Source organism: Cyanistes caeruleus, chromosome 6, assembly GCF_971803275.1.
Source record: "Cyanistes caeruleus chromosome 6, bCyaCae1.hap1.1, whole genome shotgun sequence".
Classification (NCBI taxonomy): Eukaryota; Metazoa; Chordata; class Aves; order Passeriformes; family Paridae; genus Cyanistes; species Cyanistes caeruleus.
The window spans coordinates 5,019,257-5,044,809 of NC_141706.1; the positions used below are offsets into that span (position 1 = coordinate 5,019,257).

At 35.2% G+C, this 25,553-nt stretch overlaps 1 protein-coding gene across 3 annotated transcripts in view; it reads right to left on the minus strand.

Moving 5' to 3' along the window:
• The window catches only part of ANO3 (anoctamin 3), a 153,656-nt gene that overhangs the window by 50,933 nt on the left and 77,170 nt on the right, over positions 1–25,553 (minus strand). For 2 of the 3 annotated variants that reach the window (XM_086891994.1, XM_086891995.1), the window contains exons 4-6: positions 17,558–17,694; positions 4,502–4,654; positions 2,685–2,785 (exon numbers count right to left, since the gene is read on the minus strand). In XM_086891994.1, the coding sequence (XP_086748120.1) occupies positions 2,685–2,785; positions 4,502–4,654; positions 17,558–17,694 (391 nt within the window). Of the gene's footprint in view, positions 1–2,684; positions 2,786–4,501; positions 4,655–17,557; positions 17,695–20,461; positions 20,626–25,553 lie in introns of those variants that run through there. The other variant, XM_086891996.1, reaches the window with a different exon arrangement.

Genomic DNA, 25,553 nt, shown 5'->3' on the forward strand with positions numbered 1-25,553 from the left:
ACTGTCTATAGAATTTTTTTTAAAATTTCCTTCTTCAATTGAAACACTGAGATTCCATCTATGTTACCTATATGATACATATATATCTGCTACACATTTTGGTATAATGCAATGCTAAAACAGTTCTGGGGCTGTAGGTGAATCTCAGAAGTATTTTTACTTTTCAGAAACAGAGGGAAGTAACTAGTGTGATAATAATTCTGTTGATTTTGTTTAGATTCCTTGATTGAGCAAAATGAAACTAAAAAGTTTGAATTTAATTCTTCACATGCTATTCATATATGATATTGGCATGTGGTATATTTTATAGTGACCATAACTAAAAGTCAAAATTTTGGAAGACTGCAAGAACAAACGGGTATACTCCATTAAAATACTGCAGGGAAGCTTATCTGTCCTCTTTAACTATGTACTAGAACCAGTCAGAAACCACTGATAAAACAGAAAAAGCCTAAGAAAAATAATTTGCTTTTTAGAATTACAGAATATTTCAAGTAAGAAGGGACTCACAAAGAACATCAAGTCCAACTGTCTCCTCCTCTTAGGCCTACTTAAATCTACCTAAGGATGACCTAAAAATTTTTGGGAGGAAGATACTCCAGAGTAACCATTAATTGTGGGAGAATTGGATCATTTGAGGTTACCTCAGGAAAACAGTACACCATCCAGGTAGGAAAGGTTTCATTAAAAAAAAAGCAAGTTCAACACTCTAAACACAAGTGTTTTTTAAAGGATACAAAATTAAATTATACAAGGTGTGGTTACAGAATGCTGTTAGAGGATTGTATATGTATATTTTTTATTATCCATGAAAATATATCCATATATATATATATCCATGAAAAATTACCCATGAAAAAGCCATTTGGGTAAATATGAACAAAGATGAAGACCTGAACTCTGTCTCAGCAAGTTTCTAAAGCACAGCCTTCTATAAATGGAGAAGGTATAATGAAAATCTGCTCATCTCCTGTGGGAGACACTTTAGAAAGGCTGCTGGCAAAACAGGGCAGACTGTCCTTCAGTTCTGCTACATCCAGTTTGTGTTCATAACAGAATTGTGTTGAATCTTCTGTTTTAAAAGGTATACAAATTCAAGAAATATACTGAAATATTCACACAAGTTTTAAAGTGCAATTTCATTTGAATTTCTATTAAAATACTTTTAAACATCATAGAAATGTTGACCAATTTACTATTTCTCACAGTTCTATTATGGAGGCACAGGTGGAAAAATTTCTTCCCAAATATATGTATTTCATTGCACAGCAAAACTACCCAAAAGGTGAAATTGCAAAATTTAGTATTTTATCTACTTTTGGTTGACTGAAATGAATTGCATAAAAAGAAGCTAAGGCAACAGTCCAGGAATAAAGACACTTTTGGGAAATACTAAAGAGAATATATTTGCATGTCATTTAATAATATAACAAACAAACATGACCTAGAATGCCTTCCAAATAAATCTGGATTTATTTGAAACAAGGATTGCAAAAGTCAGCCTTTTTTGTTCTGAGAGCACTATGCATCTATGAAGTAACTAAAATTATGAAGAATTCAAACCATTTCTAAAACACAATTTTGTGAATTAATGTATGTAAAAAATGTAAAAAAAAATTTTTTTTAATTGGAATTTAGATTATTTATGTGTGTATACCCATGCATAAACACTTCTATATTTAATATACTGATAAATATTTTTTTGAACAAGATAAGCTCAAATAGCACTATAATAATATCCTTAAACATATGGAAGATGACTGTTACAGGAAACATTTTTTTATGGAAAAAAGCTTATTTTGAAGGCTTAATGGCATGATGTGAAAACTCATTACAGAACTAGGTATGTGGAGCAAGATTTGAGCAATGGATGCTTCACAATCACTGTTTCTGTCTTAGGATCAGTGCAAGAGAGCCACACTGCCAACAGCATAAAATATTGAGCACTTGGCAGTTTGAGTGAGAAAAGAGTACTGCAAGGGCATTTTCCACAAGTCACACAAATTTAGCATCTAGTTAGCACAATATATGCTCTTCTCTCTCTCTAAAAACATTATTAACCAGTTTGAAAATGCACATTTTCTCTTTTAAAGACTTATGTATTGTTGCAGGAAATATTAACCTGTCCCACAAATTGATAGCAAATATTTATTGAAGAAACATACAATAGAACTTGTTCTGCATTCAGACAAGGAACTCACTTCAGTCATTATTCTTCGTAAAGAAAGCTACTGGACCTAATTTTACTCAAACTGTGACAATATGTATTATATTGGAGACATAGAAGACACTAGATTTTTCTGTCATTTCACTTGCATTTCAGTAAGACTTAAGAAAAAACTCTAAAATCATGGAGGAGTTTATTATCTGATCGAGCTCAGATGGAGAATATCTGAAACTCTGCCAGGAACATCCAAAACAATGTGTGAACTACTGTTTTCTAAAAGACATATGCTTTGATTTATAAGGCAAGTTTGAAAACAAGTAACACAGAGTACTGTGTGAAAATGAGGAAAGAACAGGACTTACTATTTATTTCTCCTCTCTCCCTATCACATCACTAAAATAAATATGAGCATGCCTGGCTACAGAGCAGTAAAGACTGCATTTTAGACTTAAATAAGCGATGAGCTTTTAATATGAATCACTGAATTATAGGTTTCATAAAATAGTTTCCACAATACCTGAAAGGCATCCTGATGTTCATTCTTTCTGCATATTTGCACAATGTCTCCCATGGACAGTGAATTTTAACGAACATGATATCACTGTTGGTAACAGCTGGCTGTAAAGAGCAGTAACATGCAAATACATATTAATAATTTAAACCTATAGCAACCACCCTTCTAGAAGCATTCTTCACGGTCAAATTCTAATTTTAGGCCCAAATTGGGCATGCAGCTCTGAAAATAACTGCTCTTCTGGACAAAGGAAAATCAGTAACCTTTTCCCCTTACAAACTCTGTAGTATGTGTAGATTAGTGGGACAAAAGGAATCTGTAGGGAAAGATCTTTGGTCATGACCATAAGTAAAGACCTTTTTACATGGAATAAATTTTACATAGAATTAATTTTAAATCTAAAAAATATCACCTTAGGTAAGCAGGTTGAAGACCATTCAGTGTGTCTCCAATTAAAGGAGAAGTGTGGTCAGCTGCTAGAGACATGAGCAGAGATGAGAGAAGGCTCCAGGTTGCACTCTGCCAAAATGGTAACTCAAGGGTAATGGTTTAGTAATTGAGATATCTGCTGGGAACTTTTAAATGTGCATGAACTGAGATGTTTTTTTGATAAAATCACAATGTGTACTCTACACAAATGTTTTTCATCACTAATTTATTTGCACATAAAACAAGAGTTTCAGCCTTACAAATTTCTATATTCATCTCCTCTTATGAACACTTCAGTTACCCACCCTTCTCCCAGATGTATTTGCTTGAGATTTTATAACTAGATATTTTGATATTTGAGTTGAGTCTGATTAAAGCCTCCAAAAACTTGAGTTTGCAAGGTTTGGTAAGTAAAGGTAAAAGAAAATGTAGTTAAAGTGTTAATAACACTTTAAATGTTTACAATTTTACCAACCAGTTCCATCAAGTCATATCACAATTCCAAACTACAAGCTCAAATATTTTACTTTCTCAAAAGATGTGGCTAAAATAAAATATTTGTGGAAAACAAAACATTTCAGGTCTTCTAAAACCATTTGTTTCTGAATGTCAATAATTCTGGACTGACAAAAGCTAAGATTTTACTATTTATTCAAATTGGAAGAAAAATAGATATTTTTACTATTGTACTGTAACAATTCCTAAAAGCCTTAAAACCATATTTTAGTCAGGTTAGTTATTTATGAATATTCAACATGCTATATATTGTGTGCTATATCTTGCAAGCTCATTGCTTAAACACACAACATGTATTACAATTCTACTGAGATGAAAAATCAAAACACACATGAACAATAGGAGCTTACATTAGAATAAACTAAATATATACCTGTTCTTAAAGTAATTTATGAGACAGCAAAAATCCAAGGCTGTTTCCCTTTCCCTGGCTCTATTTTCTTTCAATTTTTATATTAATACTACTATTAGTAGCCATGGGTTAACCAGAACAATGTCAACCTTAACCCCTTGAAAAACAGTGAGACATTTAACATCAGGCATTCTGCTGAAAGACATAGAGGTTATGTATTAAAGCAGCAACATGGCTTACTGAAGCTGCTTCTGTTCTGCAAGTGTAAGAAGCTGGAACTTTTCCATTTGTACTGCACTACACTTCTGTGTACCTTCTTTATCTTCTTTATCTTCTGTATTCCCAAATAATTTTAAACACACACTATGAAAATATTCTTTTTATTAGTTTAATACAGTTAAGCAGATGATGGGAGCAGCCTGACTGGAAAGGCTTGTAATTGTGTCTGAAATCTTTTATCAGTTCAGTAAAGTATGATACTATTATAAAGGATTTTTTATGCCACATAAGCTACAGGACTCACCTCTCGTTCTAACATCAGCCCTTCTGCTCTCAGATTCTTCTCAAATGTGCTTCTTTTTTCTACCTGTGGACTTGATTTCTTGTAGACCAAGATGTAGTCAATGCGCTTTTTGCCATCTTTGAAGAAGAGTCCTGATGATACCATGGCATCACTCTAGCAAACATTAAAGAAAAATACTCTAAATATAGCACTTATAAAGATGAAGAGCCCCATCATGAACTGTATATAACACAGCACTTCCTAAACTACAGAAATATCCACATATCTGAAGGAGGAATATGCATCAAATTCAGAACAAAAAAGTGATATACATCAGTTGCTCAGGACTGTAAATTAATTAGAACAAAACAAAATAAAATAGCTTCACAGAACCCATATTCCAGTTATTTCAGCTGTGCAAAAACCTTAAAATTCTTGTATGGTGTGTATTGATATGAACTTTTTTTAATCCCTACTTTCAAGTGGGAATTAAAAAGAAAAAATAAAGTCAAGTCAATTAAAGCAATTTTCTCAGCTTTGTACTTGTCCAAATTTTATAGAGCGAACATATTTGTATTTTTTCCAAGATAGACATAAATCTAAAAAATTAAAAAAGAAATGCTATTGATCAGAATGGTTGCATGGATAGTCTAGTTGAAGTGCTTTTTCAATACCATGCTAGTAATGTTTAAATCTTGATTACTTCCTTCCCACCATGCTTGCAAAGACAAGGAATTACCTGACCTTGATATGGAAAACCCTGCTTTACATGCTGCTGCTGCTGCTAAAGCAAGCTATTTTTGCACTCTGTGCTTTGCATGATTCAGAACAGAAACCAAACCAACAGGTGACAGACTACAGAATCATAGAATCATTAGGTTAGGATGGACATCCAAGATGATTGAGTCCAACCAAACACCACCTTGACAACTAAATCACAGCACTAAGGGCCACATCCAGTCACGTCTTCAACACTTCCAGAGATGGTGACTCTACCACCTCCCAGGGCAGCTTGTTCCAATGCTTAACTTAATCCTTTCAGTGAAAAAGTTCTTCCTGATGTCCAATCTGAGTGGACTCCCCTGGTGCAATTTGAGGCCATTTCCTCTTGTCCTGTTGACTGGTAGAGGAAGCTAACCCCCATCTTGCTACAATCTCATTTCAGGTAGCTTTAGAGAGAAGAAAGGACTCCTATTTGGATTGTTTAGATATGAAATTTATAATACTCAGAGTTATACCCAATAGGGACACTCTCTATTCATAAATAGAACCATGTATCAGTGCATGATATCAGCATTATAAATACTGGATACCAGCTCACTTGCTTCTATGTGAAAGGTTTTTCTTACGCCCACATCTTTCACTGCCAGCTTTCTACACATTTAGCACTTCTGAGAACTCCTCAGCCTGCAAAACCTAAAGCATTCTAACAAGATTCTTCCTCCTTCTCTGCTTTTTTAACTCCAAAATAAGAAACAAAACCAGTCTGTCTCAGACCATCTACCATTACAAAGGAGTGTACCATCTTATACCTGGGAACATTAAGTACATTAAGCTTCAATTTAGAATCACAGACCTTTAAGATCACTGAGACCAAGCATTCACCCAGCACTGCCAAACCCAGCACTACACCATGTCCCCAAGGGTCACATTACACATCTTTAAATACCTCCAGGGATGGGGATTCCACCACTTCCCTGTGCAGCCTGTTCCAATGCTCAACCACCCTTTCAGTGAAGAAATTTTCCCTAACAGCCAATCTAAACACATCCTGGTTTAACTTGGGGATGTTTTATCTTGTCCTATCACTTGTTATTTGGAAGAGACTGACCCCCATGTGGCTGAAACCTCCTTTCAGGTAGTTGTAGAGAGCAGTAACACTCTGCCTGAGCTTCCTTTTCTCCAAACTCATAACTCCAGCTTCCTTGTGCCCTGGCTCCCTCTTAGAAAACACACCATCACCTCAATATCTTTCTCCATATTCAGATAAATAATATCTGAAATCCAAATTAAGGTAGTTGAGAGTGTCAACCAAAACTGTTAGTGCAATGAATACAGGGCCTGTCACCCCTTCTAAGAATTCTGAATGGGAATGGTAATAAAAACATTTTATTATTATTATTTTTTATAATGTTACAGATTTAATTATCTAAATCTATAAGATGCAGAGATTTGAAGGTGAGGTAGTAGACTGAAGGTTCAAAAGTGCAAGTTTGAATATGCAAGTTTTTGAAACACAAACTTTTTCAGGTTCAAAACATGAGCAACCAATCTGCTCTTCAACAATTTTTAATTTTAAATACAGATTCCTGTACAAGTATTTTACAAAACCAGACCAGGGCTGCTTTTATGCACAATCAGATACAAAAAGCCTGGCCAAAACTCCCCCAAAGGGGAGATCTGGAACTTCTCTAATGCATTTTCTGCTCATTCAGTTTCTGTACAGGCATGCTGCAAATTGCATCTACCTTTTGTAATACACTTCTACTACTTTTCATTGGATTATTATTTCTAGTCTTTCTTTCCTTATTTCTGAAACATCTGATTTTCTTCAATCTTAGAAAAACATGCTTTATTTCTCAGATTAATGACAGTAACCAAATATGACCTCAGATTCGTCAACATCAAACAGAAATTTTTGGGGTCAATGTTAAAGACACAATGAGCAGTGAAGACAGTAGAAAGAAATCTTCTATCCCTGTTCATCCCAGACCATTTTCAGTGAACAACCCCCTCAGGTTGAGAAGTGCAATAGCAAGGCCACTTATCACATCCATGCAGTGAGCCTGACCTATACTACACTGATTTCATGACTGATTCATTTTAATGCTACTGGCACCATTTGTTTCACTTTTGTGCTATTCACAACCAATGCTGACCACCTATATTAGCAGTAATATGGTAATTAATTAAGCAATTAAGTATCAGGAAAAGAATTTATATGGTTGATTTGTATGGATGATTTAGTTGGGTTTTTTCAGTTGATCTGAAGGAGCTCCATAACATGAAAGGACAACAGGGAGCAGTAATTTCAATTAAACATGTTAGTCAGGGTGTATTATTTATACCTAGCACAAGGAACCTGCTTTTAGTACAGGGGGCATTCAGGCACAGATCATTTATTATTTATCATTTATCTGCTGGTTTGGACCAATACATTAAACCATTCTTTCACCTTTTTCAACAGAAAAAATGATCAGAAAAGGAGAAAAGCATCAGGAGAAATATTTTGTGCAAAGACCTTATTCTCCTCTACTCTGTTTAAGATTTCCTGTTTCACCTGAAAAATGTGTATAAAAAGACTAATCAACATTCCCTTATCCTCTCCATCCTCTCCACCATCTTATTCCTCCAGATTTTCTGAAACAGTATCCATCTGTTAAGCTTTCTTACATTTACACATATGAAAACTCATTTGTTTTGAAAAACTCATTTTAGAGTACTGCAATATAGTTCAGATAGTAAACTCTACAATTTAACTTCATCTTGTTCTTTCAAAGTTTTTAAATAGAAGAACTTCAACCGTGAGACTGTGAGGTACCACTTCAGTCAAGCTTGTTCATTATGCAGAATTATTATACACTTGTTTGCATCAGAGTAAACTATTATCTGAGGCTTTGATATTATAGATCTGCTGCAGTTTCTTGTTTTTATTATGTGTCAACAGTTTTAGTTGCTTCATAGCTTGTGGTTAGTAAAACAAATCACATGACACTCTGCTTTGAAGTTTGAAAGTGCAAGATTCAAAACACTGCCACTATCATTCAACTGGTTTACACAAGGCAAAACACACTGACCAATTTATCCTAGGAAAAGGAGTTTTGGCTCAAGCAAAAAAAAAACAGGTGGAAGTACAATGCAAATATTTACCAAAGCTACATTATAAAAGGAGTTTATATTTCCATTCAATTGTATAAAAAGAAATTCCTTGGATTTAGCCAACATGGAGGGATTTTCAATAAACTATTTTTCAGATTCTAATTAATTAGCAATGCCCTTTTTACTAAGTGGGAGCATCTGATTTACTGGATCTTTCTATCCTCAGTTAATTTAAGTAATTTAAGTTCTAATTTGTTTATACATTAAAGGTACTGCCTAGGAGAGGAAAAAGCAGGATATTTCCTTCTACCACCTGCCCAGAGTTCAGCCAATGTCAGCTCAGATTTCTATGCAACTTTAATTTCAATGAAATTAAAACACATTTACTTCAGTAACACACTGTCCAGCAGCCCCCAAATCCATACAATCTTTTAAAACCCAAAAGACCTCTGGTAAGGATTTTCCACATCTAATTTCTGGGAGAACTGCTTTGCTCTTCTTTGTTTTTAATTTGGGACAAATTTGCTTTATTTGATGCTTCATGGCTGTAATTCTACAATGAAATATGTATGGTTTCTTAAGCTGTGTAGAAACTTCTCATTACTTTAATAAAATTGATGAAACTTTTTTACTCTAATATCCCCTTAAATTTACTGTACCCCTAAGGTATATTACAAAAATGAAAAATCACTATGTTTAAAGCAATCACTATTCCTCTTTTCCCAAACATGTACACTCCCCCATTTACAACAGACTTTTTTACTAAATTTGACAATTAGCTAGTCAGACATGACTATTAACATAAAATATGAATGTAGATTAAATACTATTACATAAAAATATACTAATATGCTCCTATGCATATGCTATACATTGAAATAGGATAATATTTTATTATGTTAATAACATAAAACAGACTATTTTGTAGACTGAAGCCAGATTTAAATATTCAGCCACACTTAACAGCATTCAAGTCAAAGCAAAAAGATAAACTCCCACACATTCACCTTCACAATACAAAGACACCTTTGTCCTTTCAAGCTTGCAGTGTTAATCCCTACTTTTCTGACCGCTGACCAATTTTTGGAAACAGCCTTTAGCAGTTCTTGTTGCATTATTTATCCTAAGGGATGAAGTAAATAAAAATTTGAGGAATCTTAAATTTTGTTGGCATTGTTATATACAGTGAAAAATACACACAACTGAGATTCCAACCTGGGATTCTTTTCTTCAGCCTATTTGATTGATGAACTTAATGTCTGCTTAAATGCATGTCATTACTGGCTGTGGCTGAAATAGTGACAAAGGGTATTTTTATCCAGGAAAAATAATAGAAGTATTTCAGTAAGAATTTAGCCTTGGAATTATTGCATTATTAGATTATACATGTCTTCATTTTAATAAATGGATATATTCTAACTTACTAACAACATGTAGTTAATAAAGTCTGATATGAAAGAAATGGTATAACTCATTTGTCTCACATATAAAATTTTCATTACCATTATTTCACACATAAATGTTAAATGAAAAGCTGAGAACAAGACTTTTAATCATTATATTTTATTATTTGCTTTACAGTTTCCTGAAATGTTCCAGAGATGGAAATGAAGATGAGCATGATTTCTACATATTTTGTATATCTGTACATATAAACACAGAGGCTGATGACTGTATTTTCCCAATATCTCTTAGTAGTTTGCTGCCAATTTACTTTGTTAGTTTCTTAAGAGCATATTTAAAAATAGCTTCATCTACTACGCTCATATTCAGTAGTTATCTAAATAAATATATAAATAGAACATCAATAAAAGCACAAGTGCTGGTCTGGCAGGAGGCACAGAGCCCATGGGATCCAGCCCAGAGCAGGTTGCTCTGACTGAACTATCCAGAACAGGGAGAAACAACTTTTACTGTGGGGTGTAGCTCAGACAGTGAAGACTGTATTTCAGCTTCTGGCTTCAAGGAATGTTATTCACTTAGCAAAAAGAAATTAAAAAGTTTGACATTTGTACGAACATAGAATACATCAACTGTCAGTCAGAACCAGCAACAGGAGCATTCACTTAAACAAGTGACAACTTACACAAGAATTCAGCTCCCACAGCAAAATATGTTTATTTTGTCTCTGCAGTATAGAGAATGAAGTTTAGCCTTCCTCTGTGTGGGTAGTGTCATTTGGATTACATTTGTAAAATTATATAAAGAAAAGTAAATATACCAATAGTCTGGTGCCTGGAATATAAAAGATAGATGGGTACACAGCTGGGCCTCAGGAGTCTTCTTCTATAAATGCACCCTGAATTTGCTAAATTTCTCTCCTCAAAATTTTTTTATGTCATGGTGATGATGTTTGGAACAGAGTTAATTTCCTTCCTAAGACAGCTCATGAATTCTGATGCTAAATGTGCTAGAGAAAAATAATTTTACTAAATGCTTACCAATAATGAAGTAACATCCTAAAGAGAGACTTACTCAAGTGTCTCGGGTTTTTTTTCCCAAGGAAACTCTGAGAAGGGAAGGGAAGAATTTACCAGCAGAAGAAATGGTTCAGCCACTCGAATTGCAAGTACTGAATCCAAGCACTGAGTCTCAACTCCACCACTCCATCACAGCACCACCTCACCAGTAACATTTTTAGAGACAAATACACAGGGAGAAGTTGTATAACCAGGAAACAGAGGAAGGAGCAAGGACAATTAAGCAGATTTTGAAATGTAATACCTTCCTCACAGAAACACTGATGTACTGCTGACACTTAGAGATTTGTAAAAACCACCATAAAATGACATTTATATGTTGGCATGGTATCTTAGAGCCCAAAAGGGACGGTGTGGATTGTCAAATATATGTGTGTGTGTATATATGTGTACATATACACACACATATACATATATATCTATGTATATGTACATTCTCAAACACACAGTTACATATATGCTATCACTCTGTACACTTGTAAGGAAAATCAGCTCAGAACAGAGGAGTAAGAAGAGCAGAAAGACACTTCAAATGCAAAAACACACTGGTCACCAGAGGTGTGTCAAGGAAAAGCAGTTTTCTGTACCTCTTCATGCTTTTAAGAGATCTTTCAGAGATAACAATGGATTAATTCAGGGCTATTAAATCATGTGTGAGCAAAGGGAGCCACATAAACAATTTGAAAAACTAAGGCTGGAATTTTGACAGAGGTAAAGTCTGATCTGGTAATTTCTTCAGCATGGCAACTACCTGAAACTGAAAAGTCTACATGAACAGCTTTCCTGTTCTATCTCTGAGTAGAATGGTTCTCTCTTATAAAAGAAAACTTTCTTCCAATATAATTTATTGTTCTTCATAAAATGCTAATAGGTTGAAAGATTAATGGCTGATTCATGAAAACAAACTCATTTATTTAGATTATTACTACTCCCTAATACTGTTACCATGAACTTGGCATTAACATCTTCAGTAATATTCATGCCAAAGGATGCCACCTTATGATTCAACTTATACCTTGAGTCTTTTGTGAAAAGAAATACATCTCTGATGCTAACTATAGTGCATTTATTCCCATGAACAAAACTGGGATACCTAAATAATACCTGCTTTGTTTCAGGTATTATTTGTTTAATAATCAAAGCTGGGACCTCAATAAGTTTATAGACTTCTTAAGTTATATGGAATTAGATGTGTTTTTAAATAGTACTGGACCTATTTTTCACATTTTAAAAACATACTCTGATTAAGAATAATCTAAGCCATGCTTTACGTGAAATTTTCTGAGTAGACATCTGAGTTAGACTTCATCTTTTTGTGTCTGTAATGATAAACCATTTCAAAATTATCCATGGTAATGGATAAACCATTTCAAAAACAGGCTGATGATTTTAAGTGTATATTGGTTTAGCATTGTGCAAATAACCTAGGAAAGAAAATTGGGGACATATTTGCATATGCAAAGACATGCAAACTATCTTGGGCATCAAAGACAACATGACAGGCTGCCATAATTACCCACGCTATCATATTTCTATGAGACTACACTGCTGTGCAGAACAAAGCTTTTTTTTTGGAGACAAAGACTTCCAGAAATATCTGACCTTCCTAATTAAACTGCAGTGCAACTTTTTATGAATAAAGTAAAAGATTAGCAATTATTTTAGCTTCTTCACAGAGGACATTTTTTCCATTTATATTCTACTCGGACTTACAGAGTAAGTGTGAAAAATGCATTTGTATATTTACGAAAAATATATTTGACTTCAGGAAAGGAGTGGGTTAGGTGATATGCAAAATTTTTAAAGGAGGTCTGTTCAATATTACCATATGAGGGAGCAGCAATGGAGGATGTTTGGAGATAGGAGGAAGCTTTTTAATATTTAACCTCTTCTATTTGTTCTTGAGGTCTAATAGGGAGGTCTTAAGACGCATACTAACCACTAACCACATAATAACCACTGAAAATTTTTCTTTACATGTTTATTTTCAAACATTTTTGTTTTTAGGTTACATTTACTTGCTACTTACCCTGAATTTCCTGAAATATTTTCTGAGCTTTTTTTTGGCTTTTTTTTTTTAAACAAAATCTCACAGGAGATGAGAGCCAAGCACTAAAAGCACAAACATGAAGTCAACTTTTGCTGCAGTTTACCACATCCTACCATTCTGGGATAATTATTTTATTTGTTATAATTTTTTTTTAGGATTTATTTTCTGCTGTGTTATTAGACTGCATTTTGGACTACCAGATAAAGGCAGTAAATTAGGCTATTGTATAGGTAGCATTTCTTCATAGTTCCTAAATGCACAGTGATGATAATAATGTGAACCTTGTTCTAAAAATCCTTTCTTTACCTTGCCAGATAGCAAAATGCAATACCTAGATACAAAATTTATTAGATCAAAGAGAGTAACAGTGATGTATTGAATGGAAGGAAATGAAGTGTAATCCCTCAAATATTCCTATCTTGCACTATACATGTAATAGCAATAGGTAAAGAATTGGCTGCTATTTTGCTGCTTCTCTGGAAAAATGTTGCCTTCCACTCAAGTGATAAAGTCTGTTTAAACCTGCTTCCCTTTCCTAAGGGAACATTTCAAGTATCAGCTTTCCACTCAGGAACTTTCTCATTTTCTACATTTCCCTTGCAAAGCAGACACTACTAATTTTTGCTCAACAGACACTTGGCCTCATTCTTCCTTGTCAGACCCCTTGGCAGAATCACATACATGAAGTCGTATTTTCTATGCAATTTCACGAGCAGCTGGTGATGAAAAGTTGGCAGAGATTGACAACGATGACAGCTTTTTCATGGGTCTGAGAGACTCACAATTTTTCAATATGAAATTTGTGGATTCTAAAATGATACCAACCTACACTATAGGAAACTATGAGTTATAAATCATAATTGTGGAAACAAGAAAAGTAGATTAATACATTGGTAACTGGTTGCTATAAGAAAATTATCTGATTTTCCAAAGCTTTAAAATGCAGCAACAAGAATCAGATTTATGGAGGTATCATGCATGTAATTGGAAAAACTAAATAATTCCTGAAAAAAAATTTGTATTGGCTTTCATCATGCCCACAAGACATGTTCACTAGAGCTGAAGTATTCAAGCAGGTTATTGCTGAGAAAGACCATGGCACCAAGAAGTAACTGCAAACAAATTTTTTAGCAATTTTTCCCTGAGTCTCTCAAGTATACAAGTCTTCCAAAACAAGCCAAAATTAGAAACATTAAAAAGAAGAGAAGAAAAATATGCTTTTATCCTTGTACTCCTGGCCAAGGTGTTTCTCATTATCTGGTCAGACTGAGGAGATTTTTTTATTGTGACAGATCAGTTTACATTTCAAATATGTGAGAGTACTTACCAGCTGTAACACTGTACTGCAGTATTCTGTGCTTTCAGCAGTCTCAAAAAGAGTTAGAGGCATTCTTTTGCTAGCTTTGTGTCCATTTTGGGAAGAAGTTTCCCTAAGGTTTTTTAAACTAACTGCCACAGAGACTTCTACAATAATCCAAAGGCAGAAGAGTAGTGTTTCTTTTTAATATAAGACTAATCTAAATTCCCCTTGCCTTTTTCCTGTGGAAGCAGGTAAAGGTAAAGGGAAGAAGAATCCTGCTTGGTTGCTTCAGGTGCTGACTTTGGCTGGGATAGAGTTCATTTTCTTCACAGTAACTGGTACAGGGCTGTGTTTTGAATTTTGGGTTTAATCCAGCTGGGGTTAAACCAAAACACTTCATTTGCAAAAACAGTCCCTCTAAATGCAGAAGGAAGTTTCCAGAGTAGTGCTGTGATAAAAGGAATTGTCAAAGTAAAAAGCCAGATGCACCTGTCCTTAAACTCTGAAAGAATTTGTCCAATAGGTGAGTACATACAAAAACTGAGACATAAAAAGCATATTTTTGTTTAAATTTAATACAAACGTGAAACTCCTCTTTAAACTTTGAAAGTGTCATGGTTTTAAAGCATTAGCTAAAAAATCACTAGAAAACTTACTTATTTCTTGCTGTGAGACATGGATTAGAACAAGAGCAAAATAGGCTTAAAACTTAAAAGGAATAAAGAAAGTTTATTAACAAAACTACAAGAATAAGAAACCAGAATAAAACTTCCAGAACTCTTTTTTCCCCACTACCCAACTATTCTCTCGTTCACATGACAACATAGAGACAAAAAAACCTTGGTGGCTAAAACAGTCCTAACTTTGTTATCGTCTCTTCATCAGTCTTTGTAGAGAAAAAGTTCTCTTCTGCTAATCTATGGAGTTTTTCACAAGAAAGCCATTTTCCTATGGTTTTCTATTTCTCTGATGCCAGCTGCCTGGTAAATTCTGTCATCAGTTCTCTCCTCCCATTTCACATCACTCTGAGGTGTGTCATGGGTCATGGGTCAAGGGGTGTCATTTTAAGGATGAGTTATTCAAAGGCAAAAGTTCTCTTCATCAGTCTCTGTGAGCCTCTCTGGAAACAGAAGTTTTCTCTTTGCCTCTTAAAGGCTACAAATTTTCAACAACTCTCACTTCTCTGTTTCTGTTCTAGCATCACATAAGATCACAACTACTTCACCATTTGCTTAAATCCACACTTTGAAATACTCTATTTCCCCCAAAATACTCTTTCATGAATTAAAGGAGTTTTTCAAAACACTATTGTCCATCTCTATAGTTTTAGCAAAAGAATATTTCAGCTTATTAAAGCATCTCCTTATTTCTCTCCCCATCTGAAGCTTAATTCCTTTCTTTCTTTCTAGAGGAAATTGTATTTACAGGTTGGACATGAAAATGTAACCCAGGAAAGGTTATATATATGACATACATTTCATACATGTCATTCCTGAAGTTTCATTTTCATGTCACAGATTTCCAACCTGTAAATACAATTATCTCTAAGGTTATTCAAAAACTATAAGTTAGCTACTGCTATAAAAGTTTTTTCTAAAAGCATCCTATGAAATGAAGACTCATAGGTCACACCTACCTATGTTCCAGAATACTGTAGTTATGATGATGAGTGTGATGAGCATTAGAACGGTTATATGACATAAGTATGAAGTATGCATTCAGTGCTAAAATCACAAAGTGACAGATAAAATCCATGAAAGAGCTCTATAGTGGTCTCATAAAGAACACACCACACGTGCTGTGCACACAGGATAGAAGCTTACAGTAATTCAAGCATTACTAGATTTGTAATACAGGATTATTGATGCATACAGGCACATAGCAAATATCACAGAATCACTGGTAAAAAACCCTGTGCTGCAGAATTCACTATTTCCAGTGTGTGAAGAAGAAAATTATTCAGAACTTCTTGATGTTAAGCCATTTGTCATATGTATGCAGGCAATTATGCTTAATGGAGAGGAGAATTAAGGGTCTCCTAGTTGAAAGTATGACTAAAAAAAGGATACACATTCTGAATAGAAAATCCATCATAATTCTTTGGCATTATAGTGCATTAACTGCTGGAAAAAATGCATCGTAATGAATAGTATAATTATGTAATTACTAAGCAAGATAGCATGCCAGATTTATCTGGCATGGTGAGATGTGATGGCTTTAGCTGAGGTTCCTGAAATACTCCTACACTCACATATATGTAAGTGAATTCTATCTTTCATTCAATGTGTCTCGATATCATTTTGATATTGCATAGAAGAATCTTATACTCTAAATAGATCAGTCTTGACTGACCATTTGGTACATGAACATAGTTCTTCTACACTCTCAAAATTTCTAAGGCTTCCCAGATAAAATGAATTCCACCCCATGCTCAGAATCCTATATCCTAAATTCTGTGCAATATAAATTTATAGAGAGAAGGCTACTGACTCTTAGATGAGTCAATAAAAAACATAAGAATCCTTGATTTTATAAGATTTTGCTTGATTTTAGTACAGAGAATTCCATTCACTGATTCTGCCTCTCAAACTGTAATATTGTTACTAGCACCCTCCAAAATCATCAGGATAAATAAAATCCTTTAACATTGTCTTCTTAGCGTTAGCATGCAAGGCATTACTTTATTCTTGGTGAGGAGGTGTGTGTGTTGCCAACAAAATTCCAGCCTCCAAATAAAAATTGATACAAAACTTTATAACCTCTTTATACATTTTTAGCAAACAAAGAAATCAGTGTTCATTAGTTCTAAATTACATAATTCTCTTTCATTAACTAATATTCTATCCTCTGTTGCTTATTTAGTTCTCTTTGCACATCTTAACTAGTCCATATCTTTAATAATTTTAGTCTCTCTCTTTCAGTAGGGGCTTTCCAGCCCACATACTTAGTCTCTTCTTTATCTTCTGGTTTCTGAAAAATGACCTTGAGATCCATAAATTCTGCACTCCTTGTATACAATTTCAACAATACACCTCTCTTCTCTCAGGTTTTCTTCTTTGAAGCATATCAAGTCTAGTTTAACAAAACTAATTTCAGTAATTTTATGCAGTTGTGTTCCCACAACAGCAGCGCATGACAACTTTGTTAAATGCTAACTGAAAGTGATTAAAGACTTAACACACTGCTCATGATTAATTAAAACAATTAATTAAAAAATTAATTAAAAATTAAAATAATTAAAACCATTACCTAAAATTATTTTTGAAGTTTTACCATTTCAAACAATTTGGAAGCCACCTAAATTTATTACCACAAGACACCTATTTACTTAGGCTGCAACATATATAGTGCATTAAAAATTGCATTTTAAAAATACTTAAGCACATTTTGACAGTTGCTACAATTTCATAGAATTTTGTGTCCATTACCTTTAAAGATGATTTAGTTCGAGGTTCTGTTTTCTGCCTGGTGAGCTTATTTTGAATAAGCAATGACTGATCTGTACGAGCATCATAATTCCCATGTTCTGAATCATCTGTATATGTATCTTTGTCCTTTCCTACATCTGAAGGAAAACCAGAAGAAAACAATGGGCTCATTTTAGATTATAGTGGGTAGAAATAAACAGCATTATTATAGCCACAGTTGAATATTCATTTTATGTATACACTTTTTAATAACATATTTCTTTTTCTGATAAAGCTTTATACTTGAAATGTTATCATGTTTATCTTAAACTAGAAGTGACTGCTATTTTCAGTAGGTCTATAGAAATGTTTTTTTTATTAGCATTCAAATAAAAAAGTTGATAACCTCCTTTACTGTAATTTTAAAAAACAAAGTAATATGAATATTCAACTGCTTGACTCACAGTTGTTGAGGCTTAAGATGTTCCACCAAATAGGTGGCACATCCTGGAGACCAAAGTAACATCTCATGTTTTAGATTTCAACAAGAAATGCCCAATTCCCCTACACACATGCAGATAAAGCATTTGAAAATTTGCACATTAGGATATTGCAGTAAGTGCTTCAGAAGAGATTTTAATTGGTGTATACCTGATGGTGGTAGAAGATAGAAGGCCCTTCATGAAGTGTTCGTCTTGTCATTGGATTTGGTTTGAATTGCCTAAATTAAATTGCACAGCTAAAGTTTTTGTGAAAACTTAGTTGAGTGCCCTAAGAGAGCTGCAGGAAACTGAGGACCTGCCTCAGAGCTTACCCATACTGTCCATCAAAGAATCATGACAATATTTGCCCTATACACCCAGCAGGAGTAAAATGAAGAGCAATGCCTGTCCAGTGTTTGCCTGTAAAGCTTTAATGAATGCTGGAAAATGGCCTGTCTTGAAAAAATATGTTTAAGATTAAAAAGATGGAATAATCACTGCCACACAATATCATATTGGACAAATTGGAAAAAGAAACATACTCAGACAAAAAATTTACCCACAAAAGTCAAGTTCCCATCTCAGCTTTTGCATCAACATGGGAAAAGTCAGGTGGACTAGGAACAGCATTTAGCTCAGTAATTCAAAACCTTAACCAGAAGCCAAGAAAAGAGTCGTGGTTGCTGTGGGAGCCACAATCTTGAATTTCATGGATTTTAAATTCATAAAAGTTCATCCGCAACACTTAAGTATTTTTCATGAAGTTGTTCAGTTAAATTCTCTACACTAAATAGTACAGGAATTTTAAAAAAAGAAAAAATTAACCACAATTATCTCACGTAGCCTAAACATTTTGCATTTCTGAGATGGAATATTAAAAGCCAGAACATTTACTGAGCGCTATTTTGTCTTCATTTTAGTTACTACATAATGATTATACAAAATGTTCCCTTGATAATTTCATACTAAATGCACAGAGATTTTAGTCCTTGAGACTTTCTTCAATAACTGCTATTTCTAAGCTTCTATGACATTTTTATATCATGTTTGACTATAAAGTAGCACTATTTCATGTTATCCTTTCCTCCACAATATCTATTATCTGGTTGTGTATTTCATCTTCCATGTGGGATTGCCATGATGCAAACCAAGACAGCATCCCTGAATCTTGTGTCTTGAGTTGTGCTGCTCAAGGATGTTTTTAATGTAATTTATCCCAAAAGCAATGATCTGCACCAAGTCTTTTTATTTGATATGCAGTATAAGTATCCATCTTTAAATTAAAACATAGATCTCATTTGGCTGCAGCTCTACAAAACGTCATGAGAAAAGTTTGACTGCCTGAAGTTCTCTCTATCTCAGCACTGTGGGAAAGGTACTGTTTACTCTGCATTTTTATTTTCCATCATGTCTTCCCTGGCCTATGACAACCCATTTGGTTGTTACTGTCGAGACCAGTGCTCTCTATTCTTGTACTTCTTGGATAAGTTCTGTTGGCAACCATCACAAGTAGTCTCCTTGACCTTGGAAAAGAAATTAGGTAGGCAAGCAGCCATAGAAATGTCCTGGGTTACAGAAGGAGAGTGCCAATGTGGGGTGTAACCAAACTGTATTTTCCACTCCCCTACACATCATTCCTGACAAAATCTTAACGATGTGCTGTTCACAGTAGATGCCCACTGCTCACCCAACCCCCCAGGCTACAGCTGGGTGTTAAATAAGGTAAAAGAGCTAACTGGGAAAAGCAGGGCAGTGTTTCTTTTTCTCCACACTAGTGACTCAGCCCTGATAACTCCCTCCAGAGAAGCAGCAGCACAGTCCCACCCATCCTGAGGGGGGCATGTGTGTTAATAGGCCATAATGAACTGAATGGCACCAGCAGAACAGGCAGCTGCAATGACTACCAAGGACTCAAAACAATATCCTATAGGATATAATAGGATATAATGATCCTATAGGATCATTCCACTGAGAAACTCACCACCCTGGGGGAGGTACTGAGCATTCCTGCTGGGAGCTGAGCATTTATAACAGGGGACTTGGGACACTCCCAGCATCACCACTCGAGGGAGTGAGGGCTGGACCAGAACTTCCACAAGAACCACCACTTTTGACAAGACTGCAACCATCACTTCCACAGGACTGCAATCACTATTTAATTGGACTGTAGCCACCACCCTGACCCACAGGCTGCCAGACTGTACTCTGAATTTGTGGGTCAAAGCCAGATTTTCTGTATCATTTCATTTATTGTAATCTTTCTACTAAATTGTAACTTTGACCTGAAATCCCTCTCAAGGGAACTGTGTGGGGATCATTTCTCCTATGGGTTTATTTTCAAACTAGCATGAGGAAGAAAAGATGCAGTTCATACTGCTGTAGAAGCTCAGGATTTTTACACCAATTGACAGAAAATCCTAATTAGACCTCAGCTGTTACTCACCTGCCCAGCCCAGAGGGGTTGTGGACTTTTTATCCCTGGAGGTGTTCAAGGCCAGGTTGGATGGGGCTCTTAGCAATCTGGTCCAGTGCAAGGTGTCCCTGCCCATGGCAGGGGAACTGGAACTAGATCATGACTGAGGTCCTTCCCAACCCTAACCATTGTATGATTCTGTTTTCTTTGCTGCTGTTAATAAATGCCACCCCATTTGTGTTTTGCTGGGCACAGCTGAAAGACATGAGCTGGGAGTGTCCCATTTGTATGTAACAGTGGATTTGCAAGCCCCTACAATTTTTTTATTGAGCATGTTTAGTTGGATTTTATTAATTTTCCTCCTTATAGAGCTTGATCTGATTCAAACTGTGTGGGTCTAATCACTAAAATATTACTCTATCAAAATATCCATGGATCAATGTTTATGTGTTGAAATACATCAGCTGAGCAGATGTGCTGTATTTAGCTTCTAGTTAATCTACACTGCAGTTAATAATTCAGTAAGGCAAAAAACCTTTAGCCGATGTAAAAATATGGTCAAATCAGAAAAAAGGGTAATAAGTGTTTACAAAGCACTTTTCCATTTCTCCTCTACTGCAGGACCAAAAATCAAAATTAAAAAAAAAAAATCTGACCTGTTGGGGAGACACCTGGTTGAAAACCTCCCTACATTAATGCCCGAATAAATTGAGTATCTTGAGTTACCTTAAAAATTTTGAGATTGTGCAAAACCTCAAGAAATATAAGGAATAAAGGAAAAGAGAGATGGAGAAGCATAACTGGTGGAAAAAAGAAAAAAAATTGCTGCAGTGGGGACCTGGAAATAGAGGATGGAACTCATGTATGTTCATGCCTATGTCCTCAAATCAACAAGGACATCAAAAGGACATTTGCCTTCATTCTTAACCACTCTCATATTTTAGTTTTGAGCACCTTGCAGAATTTTTTTTTTTATGTCTGCTGTGGTGGATTGACCCTAGCTGGATGCCAGGTACCCACCAAAGGCACTCAGTCACTCCACTCCTCAGCAGAACTGGGAAGGGACAAATATAACAACAGGCTCCTGAGCAGAGGTCAGGACAGTGAGAGATCAGTCCCTCTTTATCCCTATAGTCCCTATGGTCAAAAGACACTCTTTGAGGAAAACTCAATTTATTACCAGTAAGTTCAGAGGAGAATAACGACAAATGAAGCTAAACCTTCCCACTAGCCCTCTTCCTGGACTTAAATTTACTCTTGAGTTCTTGATCTTCTCTTGCAGGAGCAGAGGAGGATGGGAAATGGGAGCTGTGGTCAATTCATCACACACTGTGCTTCTCCTTCCACCTTAAGGGGGAACTCCTCACAGTCTTCACCTGCTCCAGCATGAGGTTTCTCCATTGAGAACAGTCCTCCATAAACTGCTCCAACATGAGTCCTTCTCAGAGGCTGCAGCCCTTCATGAACTGCTTCAGTGTGGGTTCTTTACATGGGGTACAGTCCCTCAGGATAAGACTGCCCTTAGCCAGGATTGCAAGTCCTGCCAGCAAACCTGCTTGGGCTCCTCTCTCCACAGGTCCTGTCATGAACCTACTCTACCATGGGCTTCCCACAGGCTTGAGGCTGTAACCTGTTCCACCATGGGGTCCTCTATGAGCTCCTGGTGCATCTCTGCTCCACCATGGACCTCCATGGGCTGCAGGGGCACAGTCTAGCTCAGCGTGGTCTTGCAAGAGAATCCCTGTTCCAGTTGAAGTCGCCATTGTGTATTTTTTTTCTCCCTTCTTAAAACAATTATTCCAGAGGCACTTCCACTGTCACTGATGAGTTCAGCCTTGACAAGAAGTAGGTCTATCTTGGAGCCAGCTGCCATTGACTCTACTAGACACAGGAGAAGCTTCTAGAAGCTTCTCACAGAAGCCACCCCTGTAGCCTCACCCAGCTACCTAACGCTTACCACATAAACCCAATACACTGTTCAGGTAAAATATTCTCACTAAAGCAAACACTATGTGCATGATCCCTTACAATACCCCTTTATGTGAGTTTTCAGAGTATCTACTAACAGGAGAAAGATTTAAACATCAATCTTTTTACAAAATCTTACATTTAAAAGACTATGTGTTTGCAGTACTGCAATACAAAGCAACTATAGTACATTTTCAAATTAGTATAGCCAACTAATAGCATCTTGTTGATGTATTAAAAAGGCTGAATTGCAAATAAGGAGAAGGATATTAAATCAGAGGGTTCTAAGCTTCTAATTCTACATGTAGAGTCCAAATCTAATCTCAATAAAGTCAGTGGGAATTTCAGTATTCAATTCAGTATGTCAAAGATTTCATTTAATTAAGTACAAACTTAAAGCAGATGCACCCATATAATTGTTAAAACAACAGAACATGTAACTAAATAATGTTACCTGAGATCCACAATCAAGTATAAAGTGATTTGAAAAAGATTCAAGCATTAATTAAGCAGATCTCTTCATCCTAGCAGTTGCTTTGTTTTGCTGTCTTGTTATAAATAGACAGGATGAATAATTTCAGTCTTCAAACATCACAAAAGCCTATCAACACTTTCTGCCATATAATTTGGCAACACTTAATGCATGACAGTAAGATTTGCCCTATAAGGTCACTTACATGATAAAACATTCAAAACAATTTCATTTCTGGAATTCCTTTAGACAAAAATGCATAAGTATTTAGTTTAGAAATAGATAACTAACTCCACATTTTGAATTTTTCTTTTTGTGTCTTCTTAACAGCTTGGTTAGGGCCAAGAGTGAATTTTAATTTTATGACAGGGAATCATTTGTCCTGATTTCTCTATAATATGTAATAATCCAGTGATAAATTTTATATATACACAGTAGTACATGGTAGCAAATGTTTTTCAATTGAAATGTGGCATAGTTATGGAAAGGAAAATTAATATAAATATTTCTAAATAGTTTCTGTTTCACAAACTTTGATGTGATGACTCTACTCAATCCTTCGAGCTTTTACACATTTAAGGATAGGCTTTGCAAAGCTTTAGTAAGAAAGAGATTATTGGTCAAGCAAATAATCCCCTTTTGTCCTAATTTACATTCTAGAAAAAAACAAGTAATCTGGGGAAGAACATCAGTAGAAACCTAGATAAATTACATTGTGATGGATTTAGGTCTTATTTTATTTTGCTGTGCACCTGGAATACTGTACTGTACAGATAACATAGAAAGGTTTTCATCTACCTGTGCATTTATATTTAGATATGAAAAACTATCATAACAGGCAAACACAGACTTTTCTTAATCTACAATTTCTTACAGACTTCCATACAGTGGTAACTGTTACACAGAACAATTCTAATTTCTTAAAAAGGGAGCCCGTCATATATTATTGCTCTTTAGAGGAGCTAAGATGGTGTACAGAACTGGTGGAGCCAGATTAAATGCCTAAAACACATCAAAATTTTGAACTGCAACACTAAGTCCAAAGACTAATCCTTATTATGTTCCAATGAGCACTGAATAGATGAAATAGCTTCTTCATCCATACATCCATCCAGCTCTCCAGGTGTCAACCAGCTCTAATATGGACAGAGCTTGACACCTCTGGGTGTAGGACAAACTGTTTATTCTAATGCAGCTTTTTGGCTATCTCACTCCACAATCAGAAGAGATGTGACAGCCCTTATTTATGCAGGCACTGCCCACAAACTTGCAAAAAAATTATTCTAGAAGGCATAATGGAAACATCACATTTCTGTTGAAGCAGAAATTGAACCTGGTTTTCTCAAATCCTCCTCTTCAATCTTTCAGACCCTTTTTATTTATGCAAACATTGTATATATTGCACAGGTTATACGTATATATACATATTTTCAATCTATCATAACATCATAAAATTGACTTGCGAACACTTCTATAATTGAGCACTGAAAAAAAGTTTTTATCATGCAGTTATTATGATTCTTTGTTGGATTGTTAGTTTTTGTTCAGCTCTTCATTTGTTCACTCTACTGCAGCATGGCACATAAATACGGAGTTTTTTTATATATATAAACTTTGTAGTAATTGGATTCAGAATACATTCAGAATACAAGGTATCTGTCACAGCAAAATTGTTAATTAGTAAGGAAGCATTTCATGTCCTGCTAAGAAAGATGAGTTATTATGCACAAACCCTCATAACTAATGTAAGCTAGGGGAAGAAAGCAGAATTGAAAAAGAAATAAATTATTTAGTGAAGTTTTCCTTGCAACTGAGTGTTACTTTTGTTCTTATTTCAACCCAGTAATTTCCATCTTCTGTGTCTCCCATCAGAGGTGGGAGGGGAGTGGGTGAGTCAGGAAGAGGGGCTTTCCAGTATGTCAGAAACCTTAAAGTTCATGTTATGTTACAGAAGCTCAATGCCTATCATTTTGGTTGAAATTATTGATTCCTCAAACTAAAAACACCACTTAACACCTAAAACTGACATAGGAAAAATAACATAAATCCATAATGTCCTTGATCACATTTATCTGTGTAATTAACAAAGGTGTAACAAATTATCTTTTTACTTCATAAATCCATTAACATAATTAACTAAACTTGTTCAACAGATTTATGGCCTCATCTATAGGCAACTGAAATAAAAGAGAAGCTATCCACTGAAGTCCTTTATTTAATGCCTCTTAATCTCCCTCACACAAGATAATTTTGTCTACAAACAATTCAGAAAGAGGAGAATACCATTTGGCCTACATTTCTAAAACACTGCCTAATTAAAAATTTACCACATTCACTTAATTCAGCTTTCTTCCATGTTCCCAGGAGGGCAGTTTGAAAGTGTTCACTAAGATGATGATACCCATTAATCAGCCTACTTTTGAAACTCCATTAAACTGCCAGAGTAGCTACAAAAGCATTGTTTTAACCCAACTGGTGATTCAAGTTGAAGCTGCAATATTCCCTTTTCAGGTTTATTTTTGACTTCCCCTCCCCACCTACATCGAAATTCAGGATAAAATTGAAAATTTTAGACTTGGAGACAAATTCTTACCCACATAAACACAATACTAAAGCAGCAACAAACTGTTTTTTGAAGGTCCACAGGCCATTTTGTGACATGCACCTTTTAACTGTCCCTTA